We start from the raw sequence: 19,169 nt of genomic DNA, 5'->3' as shown, positions 1-19,169 counted from the left end.
GAGGGAAGGGAAGAATGTACAGAAAATGTGCCAGAGATATAAAATGAGACCGGACGTATTACAGCGGCCCAGGTCTATGCTGGTACCCGGGTTCTCCTCTTATGGGATCAAAGCGCAGATCCCGATCACACGTGGGTTAATGTTAATCCAGCCTGCTCGGGAAACTACACGGACTGTTATGGTATCTGTCTCTAACATACAGCACTTGTTTGCTGTGATAGATATCCCGCATAACTTTGAACTCTTCTATTTCTATTTCCGGGACTTATCTTTGAGAAGGTCCTTATAAAAAATATTTTATTTTCTCTATCTTTACCAGTCTTGTCCAAAGCTATACTAGAGTTCAGGGGTGGGTTTCCCCGGTTAACTCACAATTAAATAGAAAGAAGAGACTTATTATTAGTCAATTATCTCTCTAGTACCGGCGGAGATTCTTGTTATCAAGAGCTGGTGGTCTTGCCGCGTGTTGTACCCTTTTTAATGCCGCTGCTAAATAAGGACTAGTGAATTTAGTACACAGTCTTCTTGAAATCCTGGTTCCACTACTTCTGTTCCCTCAAGCTGGCCTTTAAAGCGCTGATTTTTGTCAGTTTAGTCAAAAGAACTGCGACGTTGCACTTACTCCACCCGTTCAGATAGTCTAGATATGGGGTCAGCTCGTCATGTACTGCTTTTCAGAGTAGAATTCGTGAAACTGTACTCATTTAAAAGAGGTAAAACCTGTCCCTGGCCATAGGGCCCCTCGCTACCGTCTGCCGTTCGGCTGGGGCTTGTACCGGAATGAGCTATGGCTGCTGGATCACCATCATCATGCTGTGCATTATTATGTTTCTCTGTCTCCACGGCGTAGCTACCGGCACCGATCCGGACAGGGTTTTGCGTACACTGTATGTGAGATGTCTCAGCATGCGAGGTCTCAAGTCCTAACACTGTCTGTAGAGCCTGTAGCCGCTTATACTGGGGCGGGCCAGTTGCATTCATGTCGGACTAATGATTGGCCCGGAGAGACGCAAGTTGAATAAAGATAGTTTGATCCCAGGGTACGGAATAACTGAAGATAACACGGAGACATGACAAGCATGCGATAGATGAAATGTGGGTCTATATATCAAAGCAGAGTTGATTACTAACTCTCTGGGCAGCTCTCTTGGGCTGGGTGCTGTTCGGACCAGAAAGTTTGAATTATCACCGAGCGGCGCAACGTCGAGTCGAGGCAATCTTGGGCCGACGAGTGTAGATGGTGGGTAGTTAATGTTTCGGATAAGATGGGCAACTTGTTTGTTTCACTGTGTGGAAATCCCAGTTGGTAAAAGTCCTGATTTCTCTTGGTAGTCTGCCCGTGGTTTCTGAATCGGCTGAACCCCCAGCGCCGCTGTTCTGAGGGGAATGCGACTGACTGTTAATATATGGCATAGGTCTAGACAATCTGGATCTGTCAAGATACTGAGTCTTATGGAAGATGGCAGTATATCATTTGTAAACAGCGCTCGGCTGGTGTCAAACACTATCTGTCTAGGGCATTTCAATGTATTGTCTGATGAAACTCTAAAATGGCAGTGATAAATTATAACCCGCGGACGGACTTATTCAGTGTAATGGCTTGCACAGGAGAGGATTAAAGAGCTGTCTGAGCTCTGCTTTTCACTCGCTATCCTGCCTGTTCTCTACGCATGGCCGTCCTTGTTCTTATACGACATCGTCGCATTATTAGTTGAAATAATCTACGGCCAACCGACAACATCTCGTGGCCATCTAGCCTATCACGTTCTAAAATGGATCATAACCGTGCAACATGCGACAGCCCCTTGGGCAGCGCGGCCGAAGAACCGTGTAATCAGATGGGTATCAAAGGCCCGCTTTCACAGGACAGCTTTCTGGCCTGCTTTGATCCACATCAACTGGCAAGCACTCTCCAAGCCATGAGTGAATCTATGGCTATGCCTTATGCCACCAAAAGTGAATTTAAGGTGTTTACGTCAGACCCCCAAGTCGCGTGCGGATATATGTGTATGCACACAGAACGCATATGCAAAAAAGAACCATTATCTGACAACTGGACACAGGCTCCGAGGTCTACTTGCCGGCTTCTACCCGAAGACGCCTCCTAACCGGCCCCGCACGGTTCCTTTGGAGCCTTTGCTAACTGAGCACAGGTCTAAGTGAGAGAGTTGAGCTTTATCCGAAGAACATGGTCATCAGTGCTAGCTGCTACGACGGTGATGCGCTTTCATTCATTGGGTTGGTATAATCTATGCAACTTTAATTTGGGGGATACGGGGGTGCCGGGGGTTGCATTGTGTCTGTGCAATTCCTGCTAGGCATGATGTAATGCCTGCCACTGTTTTCTAGCTCATTACTCCGAGTCTCTGAACTACTTCAAACATCTGTGACCACGAGAGGAGGTAAATATAAAAGCATAGCTTGCGCGCTACCTGTCAGCGAGAAAGCATGGACACAGTACAAGAACAAAACGGTATCCATATCACGCTCACTATGCCTGTTCCCATCGAAGACTCGATCGTTTCTAATATTACAGAACGTCTTTGCAAAATCTATTCAGAAACTACCCTTGTCTCGACTGACGAGGACAAAGGGAATCTTTCCTTTCGCTGCGATACCGAAGACTCAAGCATCCGAGATTCATTTTACGATCTATTTCAGCAATGGCTGGACAGGCAAGCTATCCCAATTCTCAATTATCGCTTAATTCGAGGCCGAGTCTAAGGCGCATCCTCTGTGCCGCAATGTTCCTGCTGCCCGTCACGACTGCCTCTCCCATTTCTGTCAATTCCGAAGTCGATGTCTCAGTCTGAGCCCGTGTCTGCCAACCCCGCTGATGCCACTCTATCTTCGCTTGAAAAACGCGCAAGTTACACGTTCAATTGTTATAGAGCTGGCCAGGCCTGCCGCGGCGCGGGCGATACCAGTCAAAGGGGGGATTCTGCATTGGAATGTTCACCCATTAGTGGTAATGGCTGTACCCAATACTCCTTTAGTGGTGGTGGCGAGTGGCGTCTGACAGCGTATCTGAATCGTCAATGTACCGGGCAAAAGATCCTTCGTGTGAATGGGGGCTCGGTTACATGTCTTCAGGCCCCAGGAAACTGGGGGGGCTACCTTATCACGAGAATTTGAGTAATGCTGATTGGGACGCATGTTATCCAATCTACATAGACTATGCGATTCGGAGGGATGAAACATGGGCCCGAGTCTGAGAATATGATGATAGTGTCCAATAACTATCCACACGGTCTGGAACGGTGATTGAATGGCTGAATGTCTGAATTCATAGGGAGCCTCTTTCTCCCATGTGGAGAAAGGAGTAGTTTTCGTCCAATGGTCGTTCAAATGTGTTAGACGCTATGATTGGCTGGACGGGCCTCTGAGATGTGAAGTTCTTCGGTACGTCTCGTCCGGCGAATCAACTCAATGGAGTGGGATAGATGCTCTTAACTTCCCAACTTGTATACCAAAACTTCCATCTACCTTGAAGGTGAGAAAGCCAGTCGCACCGAGAATAAGAATGATTATTTCGTCAAAGGTCTTTGTCCCGTCTAAGTCTGGTAGATGGTGGTGACCGTGTCCGTGGACGAGATCTGTGGAGTTGGAATGCCCTGTAGTTTCCATGGTCGGCTTCGAGACAGTGGGGGCCAGCGCGGTGTCAACATGGCAACAGAGTATGAGCAATATTAAACGATAGATTTCTCATCTCATCGGCCGTCATGGTTCACTCAACTATGAATAATATCCACCATCTGGACCAGATTTCTGAAAGAGGGAGGGAAAAAAACCGCCACTTTTTTCCGAGTCGGCTTTTTTGCCATCGACTAGTCCTGCAGGTCAGTTCTTAGCGAACACATTCAGCACACAGTGGACCGACCTCTCCAGCAGGGCCGGGCGGATCCCCCTCGACCTAGAGATGACTAATTGAGGAGCTAAGCCACAAAGAGCATGATCACGTTCGAACAACACCTTCCCACTGTTGAATGTTCTGCAAACCTTGGACACTTTATAAAGCTGACCGTCTCTGGACTCCGCTTCAGTGTCCATCTGCCATCGCTCCAAGTTCCAACCAAAATGACTACGTTTCACTTCAGTGGCCAACAGCTAGATAGTGACCTAGTGACATCAATTTCTTCCCTTCTTGACGATGTCAATGTCTCGAATCTGCTTTGGGGCAATTATTTATTAACCGTATACGGAGATCCAACAGTTGTTGATGTGAGTATGGTATCCTGGTATGACATGGTCTTCGAATACCACTCACACTGACAGGGTGTGTCCTTCGTCGTGCCAGATGCGCTCATCGAAATATCCCTCTCCACCCTCGCTGAAGCTGGCTTTCAGCCCTGCTCTCGACCTTTCGCCTGCCCACATTCGAATTCGCGCCAGCCGCCCTATAAACACCTTCATATCGATGACGAGCTTGCGATATCGTTGTACCGGAAATCTGATGTGCTCTGGGAGTTTCCAGAATTCGAGGCTGCTCTGGACCAATCCAATTTGAATATTATGTGCGCGTCTGACGCAAGGCTTCCTCCAGCTACCCTAGGTCGCGGTCGAGGGCGATCTCCACACTTTAGTTTCGTCCGAATCCCGAGCGCCTCGAGGTATTGTGAGGCTCTTATTCTGTTGCTCTGTCGGGATTACGGAGCTGCCTGCGAGACTTAATGGATGGCGATCTTGACGTATATGCTAGAGTACGTTGATGGGACAGATATTCTCGACGAAGAAAATCTGCGAGACGGTTATAAACAGTTTTACCCTGCCTTAAAGCTGAGTGATCCAACGATGTATTCAATTCTGGAAGACCTCCGCCGTGATGTCAAAGGGACGGCTCCTCCAAGTCAAACAAGGTTGACCGATACGACTGATGTTGACTAATTCAGTGGTTCGATTTTCCTCCAAACTACCGTCAGGTTGACCTTGCCTAAGGACTGAAGAGTCGCCTTTAGGTATCTTTCAGTTCCACCACCTTTTCCGCATTGAATCCCGTAGACTGTGAGAAGTAATAGCCTCTCTGGTTTGTCATCACTCTTTTCCCTGTCGTTACGTCTCGGAAATCACAGTTGAAATGGGTGTGTCCGAAGGCCCAGAGTGTAACAATTTCACTTTGCCAGCACTGCTCATTTAAAAGGTCCGTCATGAACCCAGAAGAAAGTTTGCTGTTGTTATGTCTAGGGTCGACGACTTCTTCATGCGTTGATGGACAATAATGTGTCAAGATGATGGCTTTTCGGCCAGGCTCCAAGCGCGAAATCGAGTCAATTTCAGCATTCAACAGGAAATATCCGCAGCATGCGCTTCTCGGTGGGCTTCGACCGACCAATCGCGAATGTGGTAGAAATCGTTCAGACCAAAGCTGACACTTTCCATTTGTTCTTCGGTGATATAAGAGAAAAATGTGCAGCCGAGAATGGTAAGTGTTGGTGAGATATCGTACCGCGTTTGGTCGAGCAGAACAAATTTCCCAAGCGCCTCACCTCTCCGAGACGCCTCATCTAGTTCCTCTTTGAAACGTTCCAAATTAGACTTTGTCTCTGTCCGACTGCTATGGTAGGCTTCATGATTTCCTAGAACCATAAAGACAACCTGGAAGATGGACAGCTGTCTGCGGAGAAACGGAACAAACCCCTCATCCTTAACATATCCAATGTCGCCTAGCAATGCCAAAAACGGGGCCTTGGGTTCGATACTAAAAATATCATAGGCATCTAGAGATTCCAGGTGGAGATCCGATAGGACTTGAAGTTGTATATTTGCCATGGGCGGCAACATGGAACGCGACTTGATCAGATGAGAAAATGTGAGGGAGCGGCGCCAAATATATAGATGTGACTAGTGCTTGGCCAGCAAGGTGGGTCAGATGACCTGCCTTGCCTGAGGCATTGGAGCTTTCCAAATAGAACCGGCGCTTCAAGCCCAGGACCTCGGAACATCACATATATAATCAGCTCACCATGAGGCGTCCTATTTCAATCCATATCTGCTTTATACCTCAGGCTCTAGCTTTACTACTACTATCTTTTCAGATAAAGACACATTCCAGATTAATCTTCAGACCTGACAAAGTAGTCTGGTTAGATAATTTACTAGTATAGCAAATGTAGCCCGAAGACCTGGACAAGCTTAGAGTAGAGTATGAGATAGGAAACGGAGCACAGCTGGACTGGAATAATTAACATACTCTATTGAGATCTCCAGCTAAAAACTAGGCAGCATGGCCTTGACTATCTAGTCAATAAGGTCTATAGTGAACAATACAACAATACAGCAGAAATGCTGGAGTAGGCTCGGAGCTCAATAGTCATCAGTGCTATTCCGTTTAGTAGAAACGAAGCAATCCAAACCCTCGCGACAAAGACCCAGGTAACATTATAATCAGGGTATATACTATCTGCTTTACCAGTTGAGGCTCAACTGCAAACTCTAGTATCGTTCGCGGTTCCGGGGCCTTCGCATTCTATTCTATATGCCACAATCTCACTCTCATTTCTCGACCCCGCTACAGCACTACGAACTTTTTCAGTTCCCCGGGCTTGTGGCTGGTCACTCAGCACGTTCTGCGACTCTTTGATCGCGTATCTGGCAGCTAGTTCTTTCCACGTGATCTGTTTCGGCTTGGATAATACGAGGCCTATAAATCATCTTATTAGAATAGTACTCACAATATTGCTATAGAGAATATTGTACCAGCTCCTCCAGTGATGGGGGCCAGTTGCTGTCGGAGTTAAAGAATAAGATTTAGCCAGTTTTCTTGTTTCGGACCATGATGAATATATCCGCATCACACTCGTGACAGTACTCGAAGGATTTAAAGAACAAGTTATATTTTCGGCGACTTTATTATTGGCGCTTTGATTTCGGGCTATCTGAAAGACGTTTCTGTATTCTTCGTGGTCATGCTGCCATGGCGGATATCAGTCTTGTCTTACACTGCCAGGCAATGGGGGATCCAAGCTTGTAAAGGTGCGAAACAGATGTGTGCAGTTTCCATTCCTCTTATAACAGCCGGTCGGCTGAGAGGACGCGCGGAGAGGGTGAGCTGGGGTGACAACATTAAATAACAGCGATCCAATTTGTATGCGAAAGAAGAAACAGGATGGTAGACAGACAATCTAAATAAACATCATAGCCCATCTCTTATAATAATAGAATATAAGGGTGCTCTCTGCTTCAGCTAACACGGTATAAATGAATAGAGGTCAGGGATGAAGTACCATACTAGTGTCAGTCTCAAACGCCGGCGCACGGGATGCCAGTTCACAATCACCTATTCTTTTCACCAAGGATAAGCACGCAGCACAGGTGCATACCCATTAGGCCGCCTCCATGGTAGTAGCCCCTCCCATCCAAGGGTAGTAGGGCCACAAGCGATGGCTGCTACACTGGTTATAAAAATTTAGGAAAAGGCTCTATTTGGTTATCCAAAGACTACTTATTTTCAACAGGAACAAAGAACGGCAGAACAGCAACCGGGGCTCGTGGAGTCAAGCGGTAGGGCTCGGGCGGCGTAGCCTGGCCATAATGGCCTGAGGCAATGGCCGTGGAGACATCTCGGATCTGGGCGCGTGGACCTAGATCCGGAGAATGTTCGGCACCAAGAAAGCTCCCCTTATCCATTATTGTCTGATCACCTAGCATCACAGTCACGTGATTTGTCTACCGAGTTGATGGCGGCGGAGGTGGTGCTCCTGGCTTTTTCACCCCTGTGGTATCGTATGCGCCTCGGCCGGGCATATTGATTCAAATGCCCTGAGTAGTGATTGTAGCCGAGCCTTCAAAATGCCTAAGCATCCGCTGCGCACTGGCACGTCTGCATAGAGCATCAAGAACATTCTTTGACTAGTGATTCGGCGAAGGCTCTTATGGTCGGATAAGCACTACGGTCGGAGATTGCGAAAGACATTGCCTGGTGCATTCCTCAGCAGAAATTCCCATAATTCATGCCATACCAGAGCGAGCTTCTCATGATGTTCATTTATTCCTACCTACCAGCCTGTCCCTTCACAAGCCTACTCGAAGGAGTGTCGATGATGCTGCAAGCCAGGTGAGTCAAAGCCTTAGCATGGGGTTAGTGGCAAATATTAGGCTGGCTGAAATCGACCCTGGCGTTACGATTGAACTTCTATGACAGTAGTCACTTTAGGCGAGCAGCAGTACTCTGAGGGAACAGCGTGAACCATGAGCTTCAGATCAGTAGCCCACGTGGACAGCGAACCGTTCGGGACGCCAGTTGGCTGTGCGCAGGCCAAGTTGGCTCACGGTCCGCGGCCCAAGGTCCGACCAGGATTGCGGACGACTCTTCTAAGGACTGGGACCAAAGTCACTAGCTTTCCGTCCCTGGGCAGGAAGCTTCGGCTTGAATGCTCCTGCTTGTGGGCGCTGGCTTTTCTGCGGTAGTGTCCCATGGCCCGATACGGCTTGTAACCGTCGGCTTGTTGCCTTTTCCCGATTTCGGTCTCTCAATCGTGGTCTATATTGGATCACTTACCTAGTGGGCTTATTGTCCCGGTCTTTATGTCGCGCATGGATTGCTGGCCAACAATCTTAAACTGGGTACTGCTCGAATCCCAGAGTAACCGCTAAATTATTGCGCTCCACTCGGTCCATCTCCTAACTCTTTATGCATGCTGAGATAAATCATGATGATGACTCAGCCTTGTGAGCTCTGGCAAACAATGGATTCCTGATCTATGTGGTTGGTTAGATACTTAGGAAAATCTCCATGATGACTAAGCCACGGAGCCAAAGAGCCAAGCCATGAGGACGAGATCATATGGTTACTCAGATTTTCGATATCCTAGGATAAATGGGCCGACTCAGAAAACGGAGAAGGATTTTGACTCCAATCCTACACAACTGATGATGACTCAGCTACAGCCGAAGACGTCAAAGGGGGAGAACAATGAGAAGACCCATAACTATTTGTTATGATTAGACACACTGCAATGACCAGCGGAATGCATGCACTCGCTCAAGGAAGTAGAGTAAAAAGAGTGATCATAGGCCTTATTTTGGCTACGGTCGCCGAAGCGTAGAGCCAACCTGATGGTTATCGAGCTCTAACCACGTGATGATCGACCTTACTTTCTTGGATCTATCTGCGGAACCGAACTTCACCTTACTCTGCGCTACCTGACTCTTAGTTTCTGTTGGCTAAAGTCAGTATTCTTTCGCCGGCAATGATACTGGTCACTTTACGAATGTATTCAGTTCAGTCATATTCTTAGCAGGACAAGACAGATTCCCTGTGGACTAACTCTTTGATATCCCGAATTTCATATCTGGGAACGGTCGGGGTTTGCATCAGCCAGTCATCTTGGCTTCGCCGTCTCGCGACCACTTCACCTTTCTAAGTCGCAGCATCTTATGAGAATGCGCGGTTTCGGACAAAAGCCGGACGCTATGGATATTCGCTTCATTACCGACCAAGAACCCTCCAGAAAAGCCCCAACCAGCAGCGAGTACTTGGTATGCAATGGGTCTCCAAGCATGAGCCATTCTTATAGCAAGTATCTCTCCCTGGTCTCTTCCTTGCCCTCACTTTATCTTCATTTCCTTCCAGCTCCTCCTTCAACCAACCCCACTCCTCCCCCGGAAATTTATCACACCTGAAGTGCTGATTATACGTCATTTATATTCACTCAGTGAGTGACTGACCCTTGTCTACCATTATTTATCTGTCTTAGGTCTTTGGATAGAAGTCTCTTCCTCGAATAAAACGGCCGCACATATCTGGGATATCGGAGAGGAGTCTATATGTTACCGTGTGATGAAGAGGAGCAGGACCGTCTTGATCTGTTCCATAAGCTCTTCACAGGCAGGTGCGGGAGGGGAGACTTCAGGAACAAACTGACGGCTCTGTGGGCAAATTCTAGCTCTCCTGTGGACGCAACTTGCAATAACCGGAAACCTCCAGAAGATGCAAATAAGTCTCATAGTGGGCCTTGCTCTAGGTACCCAGAGCTCTGTCGTCCTAGGCGTGTTGAAGTGAGAATAAATTGATTGATTGTTAGGTTTTTTTTTTTTTTTTTTTTTTTTTTTTTTTTTTTTTTTTTCACTTCTATCCTTACAGGGGCGGGATGCCTCAAATATATATCTCTGTTCCCAATCCCTGCTAATGTGACATCACGTGATATTCAACACTTGTGGGAAGCGACCGATTGTTCTCCTATTGGGTGGCCCTTAGGCCAGCTATTTAGGTGTAACTGCTTACTAAGTGATGACTAAGCGAGGTCGAACCCCAGGGCAGGCGGAAGGGGACGTCCGTATGTTCCGACAGCGGGTTCTAGCCACGTGACCTCGCCTACCAATAATATTACCTTAAAATGTGATGAATAGAGTGTGCTGCGCGGAGTTTGTAGGCTAACAATCCTGAATTATAATTGAAGAGCAGCGATGGCTGAATACAGCATTATGTTCCATGTATGCTAGAGTCTATAGGCGATCTTGTCACATTAGTGGGCATGAGCGGGGTGAACATGCTCACCCCAACTATTGTGATGTAAGCATTAGGGTCTTGACAAATAGTCACATGCCTCTATTAGTCTGTTAGAATGTGACCACGCCCCTTTAAGTTTAGCTCCCTTGATTAATCATTCTTTAGTAAGAAACCAGAGCCAACCTGGTCCCATCCAATGGACAAGCATCCATCGCTTCACAGGTTATAACGCCTAACGAGGGAAAGGAAGTCCTTAATTACGTATGGCTATATAGAGGATGACCGATTAGTTCTTTGCTAAAGTGTATGGAAATCCCCTGTCCTAGATTTAAGGGGGAGAGAAGCACAACAACCAAGCCCCTGAATAAGGCCCGAACAAACAGGCACTAATAGTTATGCCAAACAACAAACCAAAAAGAGGCGGAGGATCCGCAGTACCATTCAAGATGTTAACTAGAAACTGATTATATCAGGATCCCCAGACACCATAATCAGCCAACAACCATTTGGATCTGACTAAGCAACCTAAGCCATTTAAGCTGGAGGATACCCCTAATCCACTAGACAGCAATGAAGAATCGATTCTAGGTCCCCAGACAATAATAACTTAATATAACAATTGCAAGACCAGATTAACTAAATCCAAGGACGTTTAACTGCACCTTAAGATCCGCCTATATTAACCTCTTAAACGGACGTGCTAAGTAAGAGCAAGAATAGATAAGGAAGCTTATAAAAGAGTAATTTGCCAACTATAACCTAATAATACTTAAAGGTTCAGAGAATTATACTATATAGCAAGATAATCTTTTTCTGGAGGCGCACTAGATTAAGGCAAAGTCTATATTAGTTAATAGCAAGGAGACACCTCCTTTATATAACCCAATCAAAGTTGCTAAGTGGCAGAAGCAGAATAAATTATTATATTCAAGCATACTACTCTCCCTAGATAAGAAGAATTATTCCATAATTAATTAGCATGAAAGCATGAGTGCAGCCCAGTTCTGGCGAGAGCTTGGCGTGAATACGGTATTTCCACAGTAGAAGAGCAATTAATAACTATATTAGCCTTGCTCGATCTTCATCGTTAGGGAGACTATGTTAGTATACTATATAGCTATTAGCGTCTGATTTCGAAGATCAAGCAGATAAAGATTAGCTTGGAAGGCCTCTTCCATAAAATGTTTATTTGCCTTCTAGGTTAATAGCAAGCTGGATTTCTTCATACACGCCTAGACAGATTCCTTGCCTGCGGCCAAGGCCCCATAAGAGACCTGGATATAAAGCAAGTTATGGACTAGCTAGTTACTCACACCCAACTTTCAGCTAGATGGCCGGGCGTTTGAGGAAAGCTCTCGTTGGACGCCTCTGTGCTCGGAAACACCGTCCAACGTTGACCTGGGTCATATCAACGAGATTGATGCGCGGGTTATTCATGGAGGCAATAATCAACCTCCAATCTCTCCTCATCTCAAGTGACACGGCAAAGTATAATGTTCAGTCGGAGGATATGTCCATTCAATTGGGTGATGGCAGTGCACAATAGGCCCTCGAAGAGTGTCCGTGTGAAGAGTGCCCGTCTGGTAGCTGGGTGAAAGACCTCGCACCAACAAGGTACTCTAACCAGGCTATGTGCAAAGCAGAGCCCGGTTGGGTCAGAAAAAGGTAGGTGTATGGTTCGAACAAGGTGCAACTTCCTAAAGATGACCAGCCAGGGCTGTGTTCGACTGAAACCACGGCTTCCCGGATGGTACGTGAATGGTTGAGTGGAGAGACAAAATTGCCCTTTCTTTTCGACGAATCTTCACTGGGTGCCGAAACTTGAACACCCCGATTCTATTTCTTCATTTGACCAGCATCAGAACACGGCCTCACGCTTAGTAGGAATTGACGAACTTGTAGGTGACCGTCTGTTTTTCATGCAAAATGTGGTGGGTCCTTTGAGAGGCCGGATCGCGGTCTATCATAACCCGGGCCTGGGGATCTATATGTCCTACAGACCAAGGGAAAGGGCAGCTGGAGCCGGTGGAAAAGTGGTGAAAAATTTCACCGGGTGGGCATGGTCAGGTATTCGATTGAACCGTCTTCTTTGGAACGGGTATGTGCCATAAGAAGTTGCGGGACATTGATATTTGTAAAATTGCCCGGCTGGTATAGTGTTCTTAATCAGGTATAGAGCATCATGCTTGGCATTGAAGTGCGCGGTCTATATAAAGTCATCTTCACGGACCCATCAAAGGCAGCCAGCTTTCGTGTGCCAGTGTCCTGTCGAGTGACCATCCTCTTTCTCGAAGCGTTATAAAGAAATGCCATTTGAAGTGACTTTCCGCGTCCTAAGCTTCGCCAGACCTTTTACTGAAGTGAGAAAACCTCCCGCCTTGAGGCCGAGTCAATACCTCTAGGCCAAGTGAGGATAATGCATTGTTGGGCTGGAAGATGTTTCTATAATACCCTTGAGCCTTCCTTGCAGATACTAGTCTGCTTAAGTGGGAGTTGCAGCAAGCCTGTATACACACCAAATGACAACAAGAGCTCGTTTTGACTTGTTGCCACGAGAAAAAATTCGCTACGGTTTAGGTGGCGCTGCTACAGGTAAGCGACCAAGTTTCCATAGATTTTTCTTCTTTTTGGTTGTTTTGAAAGAGTACTCCATATCGACGCAAGAAACTAAGACACTACAGGGCACGATCGTCCCCTTTGAGACAGCTTCCGGAACGCCACTTTAGCATCTTTGGTAGGCTGACAACACGACAGGAGACTACGCAGGCATGGGCCACGGCAGAATCAAAGAATAGGTTCGTCGGACCGCAGCGGTAGAGATCGAGGAACTGTGAGGGCACTGCGGGATGTACGCAGTGACCCATTTTGTCAGGTGAGGAGGCCAATCAGCGAATACTTTTGGTATGGCAAAGCCGACTGCGGGGGGTTGCTTCGTAACCAATGAGAATCCGCCCCATTAGGCCCTCAAGAGAAGGCCCACTACTGTACCAAGATGTCGGCGCTGTGGTGATAAATTGAGCTACAGAATTAGCTAGGAGAAAATAACAGAGTCTTGCTGAAGAATTGTCCTCCGCTGAGTCTCAAAGACGAATGCAGCAGCCACAGCTCATGCTGTATGCTTCTATACACGACGTTTTATGATCGTTATGGCTATAAGTCGAGGTTTCTAGAAGGCTTGGGTTTCGAAGAGGTGTTTCACATGACTGTATGCCTCTTATTTGTATTTAGATATCAGAAAATTTCTCACGCGGCTATTTTCCTCACAAGAGGATCTTCATGAGAGCCATTCCGTCCTGGAAGACTCCTCCTGGTCTGATACTTCCATGTCCCAAAATCACTTTTGATCATTCACATATCAACTTATTCCCATAAGTTGCTGCTTGAGTATCGCTACGTAAAATATCCATACGTGTCGTAGGGCAGTACAAAAGGCTTTTCTTGTACTGCTAGCCGCTCGGAGACGTCATTCTCGAACCAATACAGCTCATATGTATACAAAAGCCTTATATAGAGCCACATATCTATAACCAATCCTGAGAATCCTCTCACACTCTCCCGAGCGACGTAGAACAGTGACGTTTATTGGGTGATTTCGGCTGGGTTTCCGCTCGATCCCGGACCTGGGAGACCAAGAATAGAAGGTGCCTGTCCTTGTTGAGTCGGCCCTCAGCTGCGAGCCTTTGCTCCTCATGCTCAGAGATCAGGAAGATGGCATTATTGCCGTCAACAGTCGCTGCGCGATAACACTGCGCGGGGCTGAGGCTCTGAAGGGTTTTATCATACAGCGAATAGTTCTTCCACGAATACTTCCGTGCGATCCGTGACACCGGTGATGGGTCGGAAGGATTCACTCGAAGACAGTCGGACTGCCTCCACTCATCTCGTCCAAAAGACCAAAAGGAGATATTGACGTAATCTGATGATACTGGTGCCTGCCCAGCGGGCTGGCCAGTTTGTGGAGGACTTTGAGTAGGTTCAGAGATGGGGCCCTGTGTCAAGCCTGGCTCCTCAGTAGGCGTCACCTCCGGTGGCTCGTCCGCGGGGTCCTCGGCGACGAAACTTGTCCCTCGTGAGATCTAGGTGACTCTTTCGACACTGGACGTTCTTGGTTAGAAAGACCAAGTTCCTCCTCGAGCCGCTCGTGCTCTCTTTCTTCGTCCAGTCGTTCCACTTCTCCCTGGGCCCTCAACAGTTGATCAAGGTACTCAACCAACACCTGTTGCCTGCTAGCGAGGTGAACATCGGAACATTGGCTGCCTTCCGGTTCCCTGGACTGTGCCTGTGATGGAGATCAATCCACTGCTGACTTGCAAGTTCATAGTTTGAGTGCTGCACCTCGGGTGTTGTTATGTCTTTCAAGTCCGGCTCAGATGGAGGAGTTTCAGCGGAATTCCTCGTGTAGCGACTATGAATGTCTGCTTCTTTTGGGGAACCAGGGCCATGCATGACGTGCGGTGTAAGCGCCATCCGCAAATCAATGCTACTTTGGCCCTCTCCTGGTAATCCTTCACAAAGCACTTGGGATGAATGTTCTTGATTTGACATATCCTGATTCGAGGGCTCCGCATTCTGCCTCTCCGCGTCCATGGGCAAGTAATCACCCGAGGGAGCGTCCCCTTCGACGAAAAGTGGTGACCCGGGATAGTCTCCGGGAGACCCTCCGGTTCGATCGTTTTCAGCGTGTCCAGGTCGTGCAGGTCGTGCAGGTTCTCCAAAGAACGCGATATAGACACAGCGGCGGACAAAAAGGCTAGTGATGGTGTCGGACTTTCTGAAAACTTGAAATCCTCAAAAAAATGTACAAGGACGGAATGAGCCCATCGAAGTCTTTCATTCGACTCCAAATCATCCTTCACTCTTCCTCGCTGAATTCCGCGAACGTCTGGCCACTAAGGCCCAATCCACAGGCCTTTTTCGCATGGGTCCGGGATTTTCCTGGTGCCAGCAACTGCAAGGCGTCAACAAAATCCGAATCAATTTTCTTCATTGAAACAGGATCGGAGTCAACTATAAAGAACCAGAACTCTGTGACATGAATGAGGCAATCTAATATCTCCTACAGAATAGTGAGAAATTGATTATCAAGGTGGGAAAACGGGATCAAAAACCCACTTCAACGCAACATGTGGCGATCAATCGGTGGAGCATACTGATCCTCATCCCATGTGGCCAGAGCCCCGGATTTGGCAGTAAGCGATCGAAGACTCGCCGAAGACGACGGTTTTTTCTCTTATCTATTGATCCAAGCGGTCTTTATTGCTGGATGACAGCCGGACAAACCAGCACTTCCGGAAAGCTTCATTACCCTCACCCTCGTACTGCCGAATCTTACGATAAATTTCCCCGTCGGTCGGTTTCTTCTGGTTTGCATATTCCTCTACGAGAGAGGTCTTCAGTTCTTCACCAATATCTACGATGATAGTCAGCCCTCTGGACAATGGAGCCATGGATCGTACAACACACACCGTCCTCATAGAGGTCAACCGTCCACCAGCGATCAGTAGGAGGAAGCACCGTGGCTCCCGCCTGCACACGATGACGACCATGGAGGGCCCGTAGTTGCCCTTCCGCAAACCCCAGTCGGGGACACCGTCGAGGGTCGTGAGTCAGCAGCGAAGGCTGCGGAACATTTGCCTTTCGCAGCGCGTCAGCGCGATCTGCCGAGATTCAAGCTTCAGGGTTCAGCAATCCTTGGAAATTGCAAATGATGCGGTGGATGATGGATGGCGAATGTATCACGGTCCTTAGCTTAACGGACCGCATTTGCCGATGAGGACCGACTTGAATAATAACATAACATCACCTCCTACCACCGCCACTGGACACTCCAATAAGCGCCCCCGAGCACCACTCGTCCGTGAGAAGACAGCCTGATTTGGCTCCATGCCTAGACTCTCGAAACCTGTGGATCAGCCTGCAGCATTTCTAAGCAGTTTGAGGATCTGGGGAAAAAAGTGGTCACGGTGACGTCTCGGTCGCACCGTCATGGTTACGTGCCAGACAGCCAATCCGGCAGCCCTCATTACAGAGGATGTCTAGCTGGCTCGCAGAACTGGGCAGGGCTTCGACGATCCTCTATTGTTATACATAACCTAGGCTCGACCCCTGATCGCTGGAATTGTTCTGTTGCCATCTACTAGCTCTTCTCGAGTCCCCTTACCACTAGCTTTGTTCCCAGCAACCCCACAGTTTCACCATGACCACGGTCATTGCCGAAGGGCTTGAAAAGGCTCATGAAGCCGTCATGACGGCTGCTTCTAAGAATAAGAAGACGGTCGACTTAGAGCGCGACCTGGTTGATGTCACTACTAACCAGCGTCAGACCACCGACCACGGCGTGCCCATTAGCAATACCGACAACTGGCTGCGGTCAGTCGACGACCGCTGCACAGGTCCATCGCTACTGGAGGATCAGATTGCGCGCGAAAAGGTATTTTTTCAACATGCCTGTGTTGATAATATGGAGAGGTGTTCAGTGGCTGATCGTATCCTAGATTCACTGATTTGACCACGAGCGGATTCCCGAATGTGTTGTTCATGCCCGTGGAACCGGCGCTTTCGGAAACTTTAAGCTACTTGAGAACTGCGAGGACGTCACCTATGCCAAGGTCCTAACTAATACATCGCGGAATACACCAGTCTTCGTCCGCTTTTCCACCGTGCAGGGTAGCAAGGGAAGCGCCGACACGGTGCGTGATGTTCGTGGGTTCGCGACCAAATTCTACACCGACGAGGGTAATTGGGACCTGGTTAGAAATAACATCCCGGTTTTCTTCATCCAGGATGCCATCAAGTTCCCTGATTTCGGTACAACTCATCCCAACCCGTTTGCCTGTCCCTGACCTGGCTAATTTGGCGCAGTCCATGCTGTCAAGCCCGAACCCCACAATGAGGTTCCTCAAGCGCAGACCGCCCATAATAACTTCTGGGACTTTTGCTACCTGCACCCAGAAGCCACTCATATGTTCATGTGGGCCATGTCGGATCGCGCGATCCCCCAGTCCTACCGGATGATGCAAGGGTTTGGTGTTAACACCTTCTTGCTCATCAACAAGGAGGGCAAGCGCTACTTGGTTAAGTTTATCTAAACGCCTCACCTAGGAGTACATTCATTCGTCTGGAATAAAGCCCTGAAGCTGGCGGGTCAAGATCCCGACTTTCATCGTAAGAATCTGATGGAGGCCATTGACAACGGCGCCTATCCGAAATAGGATCTGTTAATCCAGACCATCCCTGAGGAGAAACAGGATGACTTTGAATTCAATATTCTTGACGCGACCAAGATCTGGCCAGAGGATCTGGTTCCGCCCCGCACCATTGGTGTGCTCGAGCTCAACCGCAACGTGGATGAGTTCTTCCCGCAGACAGAGCAGGTCGCATTCTATACCTCGCACATTATTCCCGGTATCAACTTCTCTGATGACCCTCTCCTCCAGGGCCGCAACTTCTCCTACTTTGACACCCAGATTAGCCGTCTCGGAATTAATTGGGAGGAGCTGCCCATCAACCGCCCTGTCTGCCCCGTGCTGAATCACAATCGCGATGGTGCCATGAAGCACCGCATTACTAAGGGTAGTATCAACTACTGGCCCAACCGCTTCGAGGCGGCGAAGCCCGACGAACCCGCTCCCCAGGGTGGTGGCTTCGAGTCCTATCCGGAGCCGGCACAAGGCAGCAAGAGGCGCGCTTTGAGCCCCAAGTTCCGCGAACACTATTCCCAGGCCTAACTCTTTTATAATTCCATGTCGGAGCATGAAAAGCTGCACATCGTCAAAGCTTTCGGTTTTGAGCTGGACCACTGCGATGATCACATCGTCTACGAGCGCATGGCGGGCAAGTGTCTGGCTGAGATCAACCTGACCCTGGCGCAGCAGGTGGCGGAAGTTGTGGGCGCCCTGATTCTCCAGAAGGCCCTCATGGCCAACCACGGCCGGAAGACTATCTATCTTTCCCAGACCGAGTTTCCTCCCAAGACTCCAACCATTGCCAGTCGACGCATTGCTATCATGATTGGCGACAGATACGACCCGGTGGCTTACAAGGGGATTCAGACTGCCGTGAAGGTGGCGGGTGCCCTGCTGTTCGTTATCGGCACCAAGCGGTCGCCCATCTATGCTGACGGTGAATCGAAGGAGACATTACAGGGCATTATTGCCGACCACCAGTACGATGGACAGCGATCGACCATGTTTGATGCGACGTTCATTCCCGGTGGACCACACGTGGAGACGCTGCGGAAGAACGGGCAGATTCGGTACTGGATTGCTGAGACGTTTGGCCACCTCAAGCCACTGGCTGGTATGGGTGAAGCGGCCGAGCTAATGAAGGAGGCGCTGGGTAGCGTGCTGGACGTGCAAGTGGTTACCAACTCCAATGCACAGCCCGTGGAGTGGTATGGCGTGGTCACGGCCGGTGGCGTGCAGAAGCCGGAGAGCTTTAAGGAGAGCGTGGAGATTGCGAAGGGCGCCAAGGATTTCGTGGGCATGTTCTTCTACCAGATCGCGCAGCACCGGAACTACCAGCGCGAGCTGGATGGGCTGAGCTCGACGGTCGCGTGGTAGGCTTTAAGCTTCCAGTCGGATGACGGTGTAAATTGTCATGATGGGATTATCTTGTCTATGAGAATTGAGTAATCGATGTATCTGCAAATGTATGCTAGGATAATTACTACTTAAGGTACGTTATCGGAAGGATTGGAACTACACCATCATTCCGTAGCAGTAGC

At 48.5% G+C, this 19,169-nt stretch overlaps 7 protein-coding genes across 7 annotated transcripts; 4 read left to right on the top strand and 3 right to left on the bottom strand.

Moving 5' to 3' along the window:
• Positions 1-542: 542 nt before the first annotated feature.
• On the bottom strand, positions 543-981 carry BO88DRAFT_344874 (uncharacterized protein; the record flags this gene model as incomplete). The annotated part of the gene is made up of 2 exons (XM_025703266.1): positions 543-640; positions 696-981. 2 exons carry the CDS (start codon positions 979-981, stop codon positions 543-545), a joined length of 384 nt encoding a protein of 127 aa, XP_025560941.1.
• A 791-nt stretch (positions 982-1,772) lies between these two features.
• Positions 1,773-2,163, top strand: BO88DRAFT_344895 (uncharacterized protein; the record flags this gene model as incomplete). The annotated part of the gene is made up of 2 exons (XM_025703268.1): positions 1,773-2,005; positions 2,064-2,163. The coding sequence occupies 2 exons, from the start codon at positions 1,773-1,775 to the stop codon at positions 2,161-2,163; spliced, it is 333 nt and encodes a 110-aa protein (XP_025560940.1).
• A 1,626-nt stretch (positions 2,164-3,789) lies between these two features.
• BO88DRAFT_466550 (uncharacterized protein) lies at positions 3,790-4,891 on the top strand. The gene is made up of 2 exons (XM_025711474.1): positions 3,790-4,221; positions 4,276-4,891. The coding sequence occupies exons 1-2, from the start codon at positions 3,952-3,954 to the stop codon at positions 4,669-4,671; spliced, it is 666 nt and encodes a 221-aa protein (XP_025560939.1). The 5' UTR covers positions 3,790-3,951; the 3' UTR covers positions 4,672-4,891.
• A 60-nt stretch (positions 4,892-4,951) lies between these two features.
• On the bottom strand, positions 4,952-5,766 carry BO88DRAFT_427293 (Ser/Thr protein phosphatase superfamily; the record flags this gene model as incomplete). Its single annotated transcript, XM_025708995.1, has 2 exons — positions 4,952-5,303; positions 5,327-5,766. The coding sequence occupies 2 exons, from the start codon at positions 5,764-5,766 to the stop codon at positions 4,952-4,954; spliced, it is 792 nt and encodes a 263-aa protein (XP_025560938.1).
• A 3,867-nt stretch (positions 5,767-9,633) lies between these two features.
• Positions 9,634-10,040, top strand: BO88DRAFT_84315 (uncharacterized protein). Its single transcript, XM_025713185.1, has one exon. It carries the CDS (start codon positions 9,763-9,765, stop codon positions 10,006-10,008), a length of 246 nt encoding a protein of 81 aa, XP_025560937.1. The 5' UTR covers positions 9,634-9,762; the 3' UTR covers positions 10,009-10,040.
• Positions 10,041-13,748: 3,708 nt separating this feature from the next.
• On the bottom strand, positions 13,749-16,329 carry BO88DRAFT_489456 (uncharacterized protein; the record flags this gene model as incomplete). The annotated part of the gene is made up of 4 exons (XM_025712705.1): positions 13,749-14,503; positions 15,725-15,854; positions 15,910-16,078; positions 16,255-16,329. The coding sequence occupies 4 exons, from the start codon at positions 16,327-16,329 to the stop codon at positions 13,990-13,992; spliced, it is 888 nt and encodes a 295-aa protein (XP_025560936.1). The 3' UTR covers positions 13,749-13,989.
• A 224-nt stretch (positions 16,330-16,553) lies between these two features.
• BO88DRAFT_406369 (catalase A) lies at positions 16,554-19,124 on the top strand. The gene is made up of 6 exons (XM_025707135.1): positions 16,554-16,874; positions 16,960-17,251; positions 17,306-17,517; positions 17,656-18,082; positions 18,221-19,052; positions 19,088-19,124. The coding sequence occupies exons 1-5, from the start codon at positions 16,641-16,643 to the stop codon at positions 19,003-19,005; spliced, it is 1,950 nt and encodes a 649-aa protein (XP_025560935.1). The 5' UTR covers positions 16,554-16,640; the 3' UTR covers positions 19,006-19,052; positions 19,088-19,124.
• Positions 19,125-19,169: the final 45 nt, after the last annotated feature.

Source organism: Aspergillus vadensis, assembly GCF_003184925.1.
Source record: "Aspergillus vadensis CBS 113365 unplaced genomic scaffold BO88scaffold_18, whole genome shotgun sequence".
NCBI classification, from domain to species: Eukaryota; Fungi; Ascomycota; class Eurotiomycetes; order Eurotiales; family Aspergillaceae; genus Aspergillus; species Aspergillus vadensis.
Note: the sequence above shows the minus strand (reverse complement) of the source record. Positions and strands in the feature narration are given on the sequence as shown.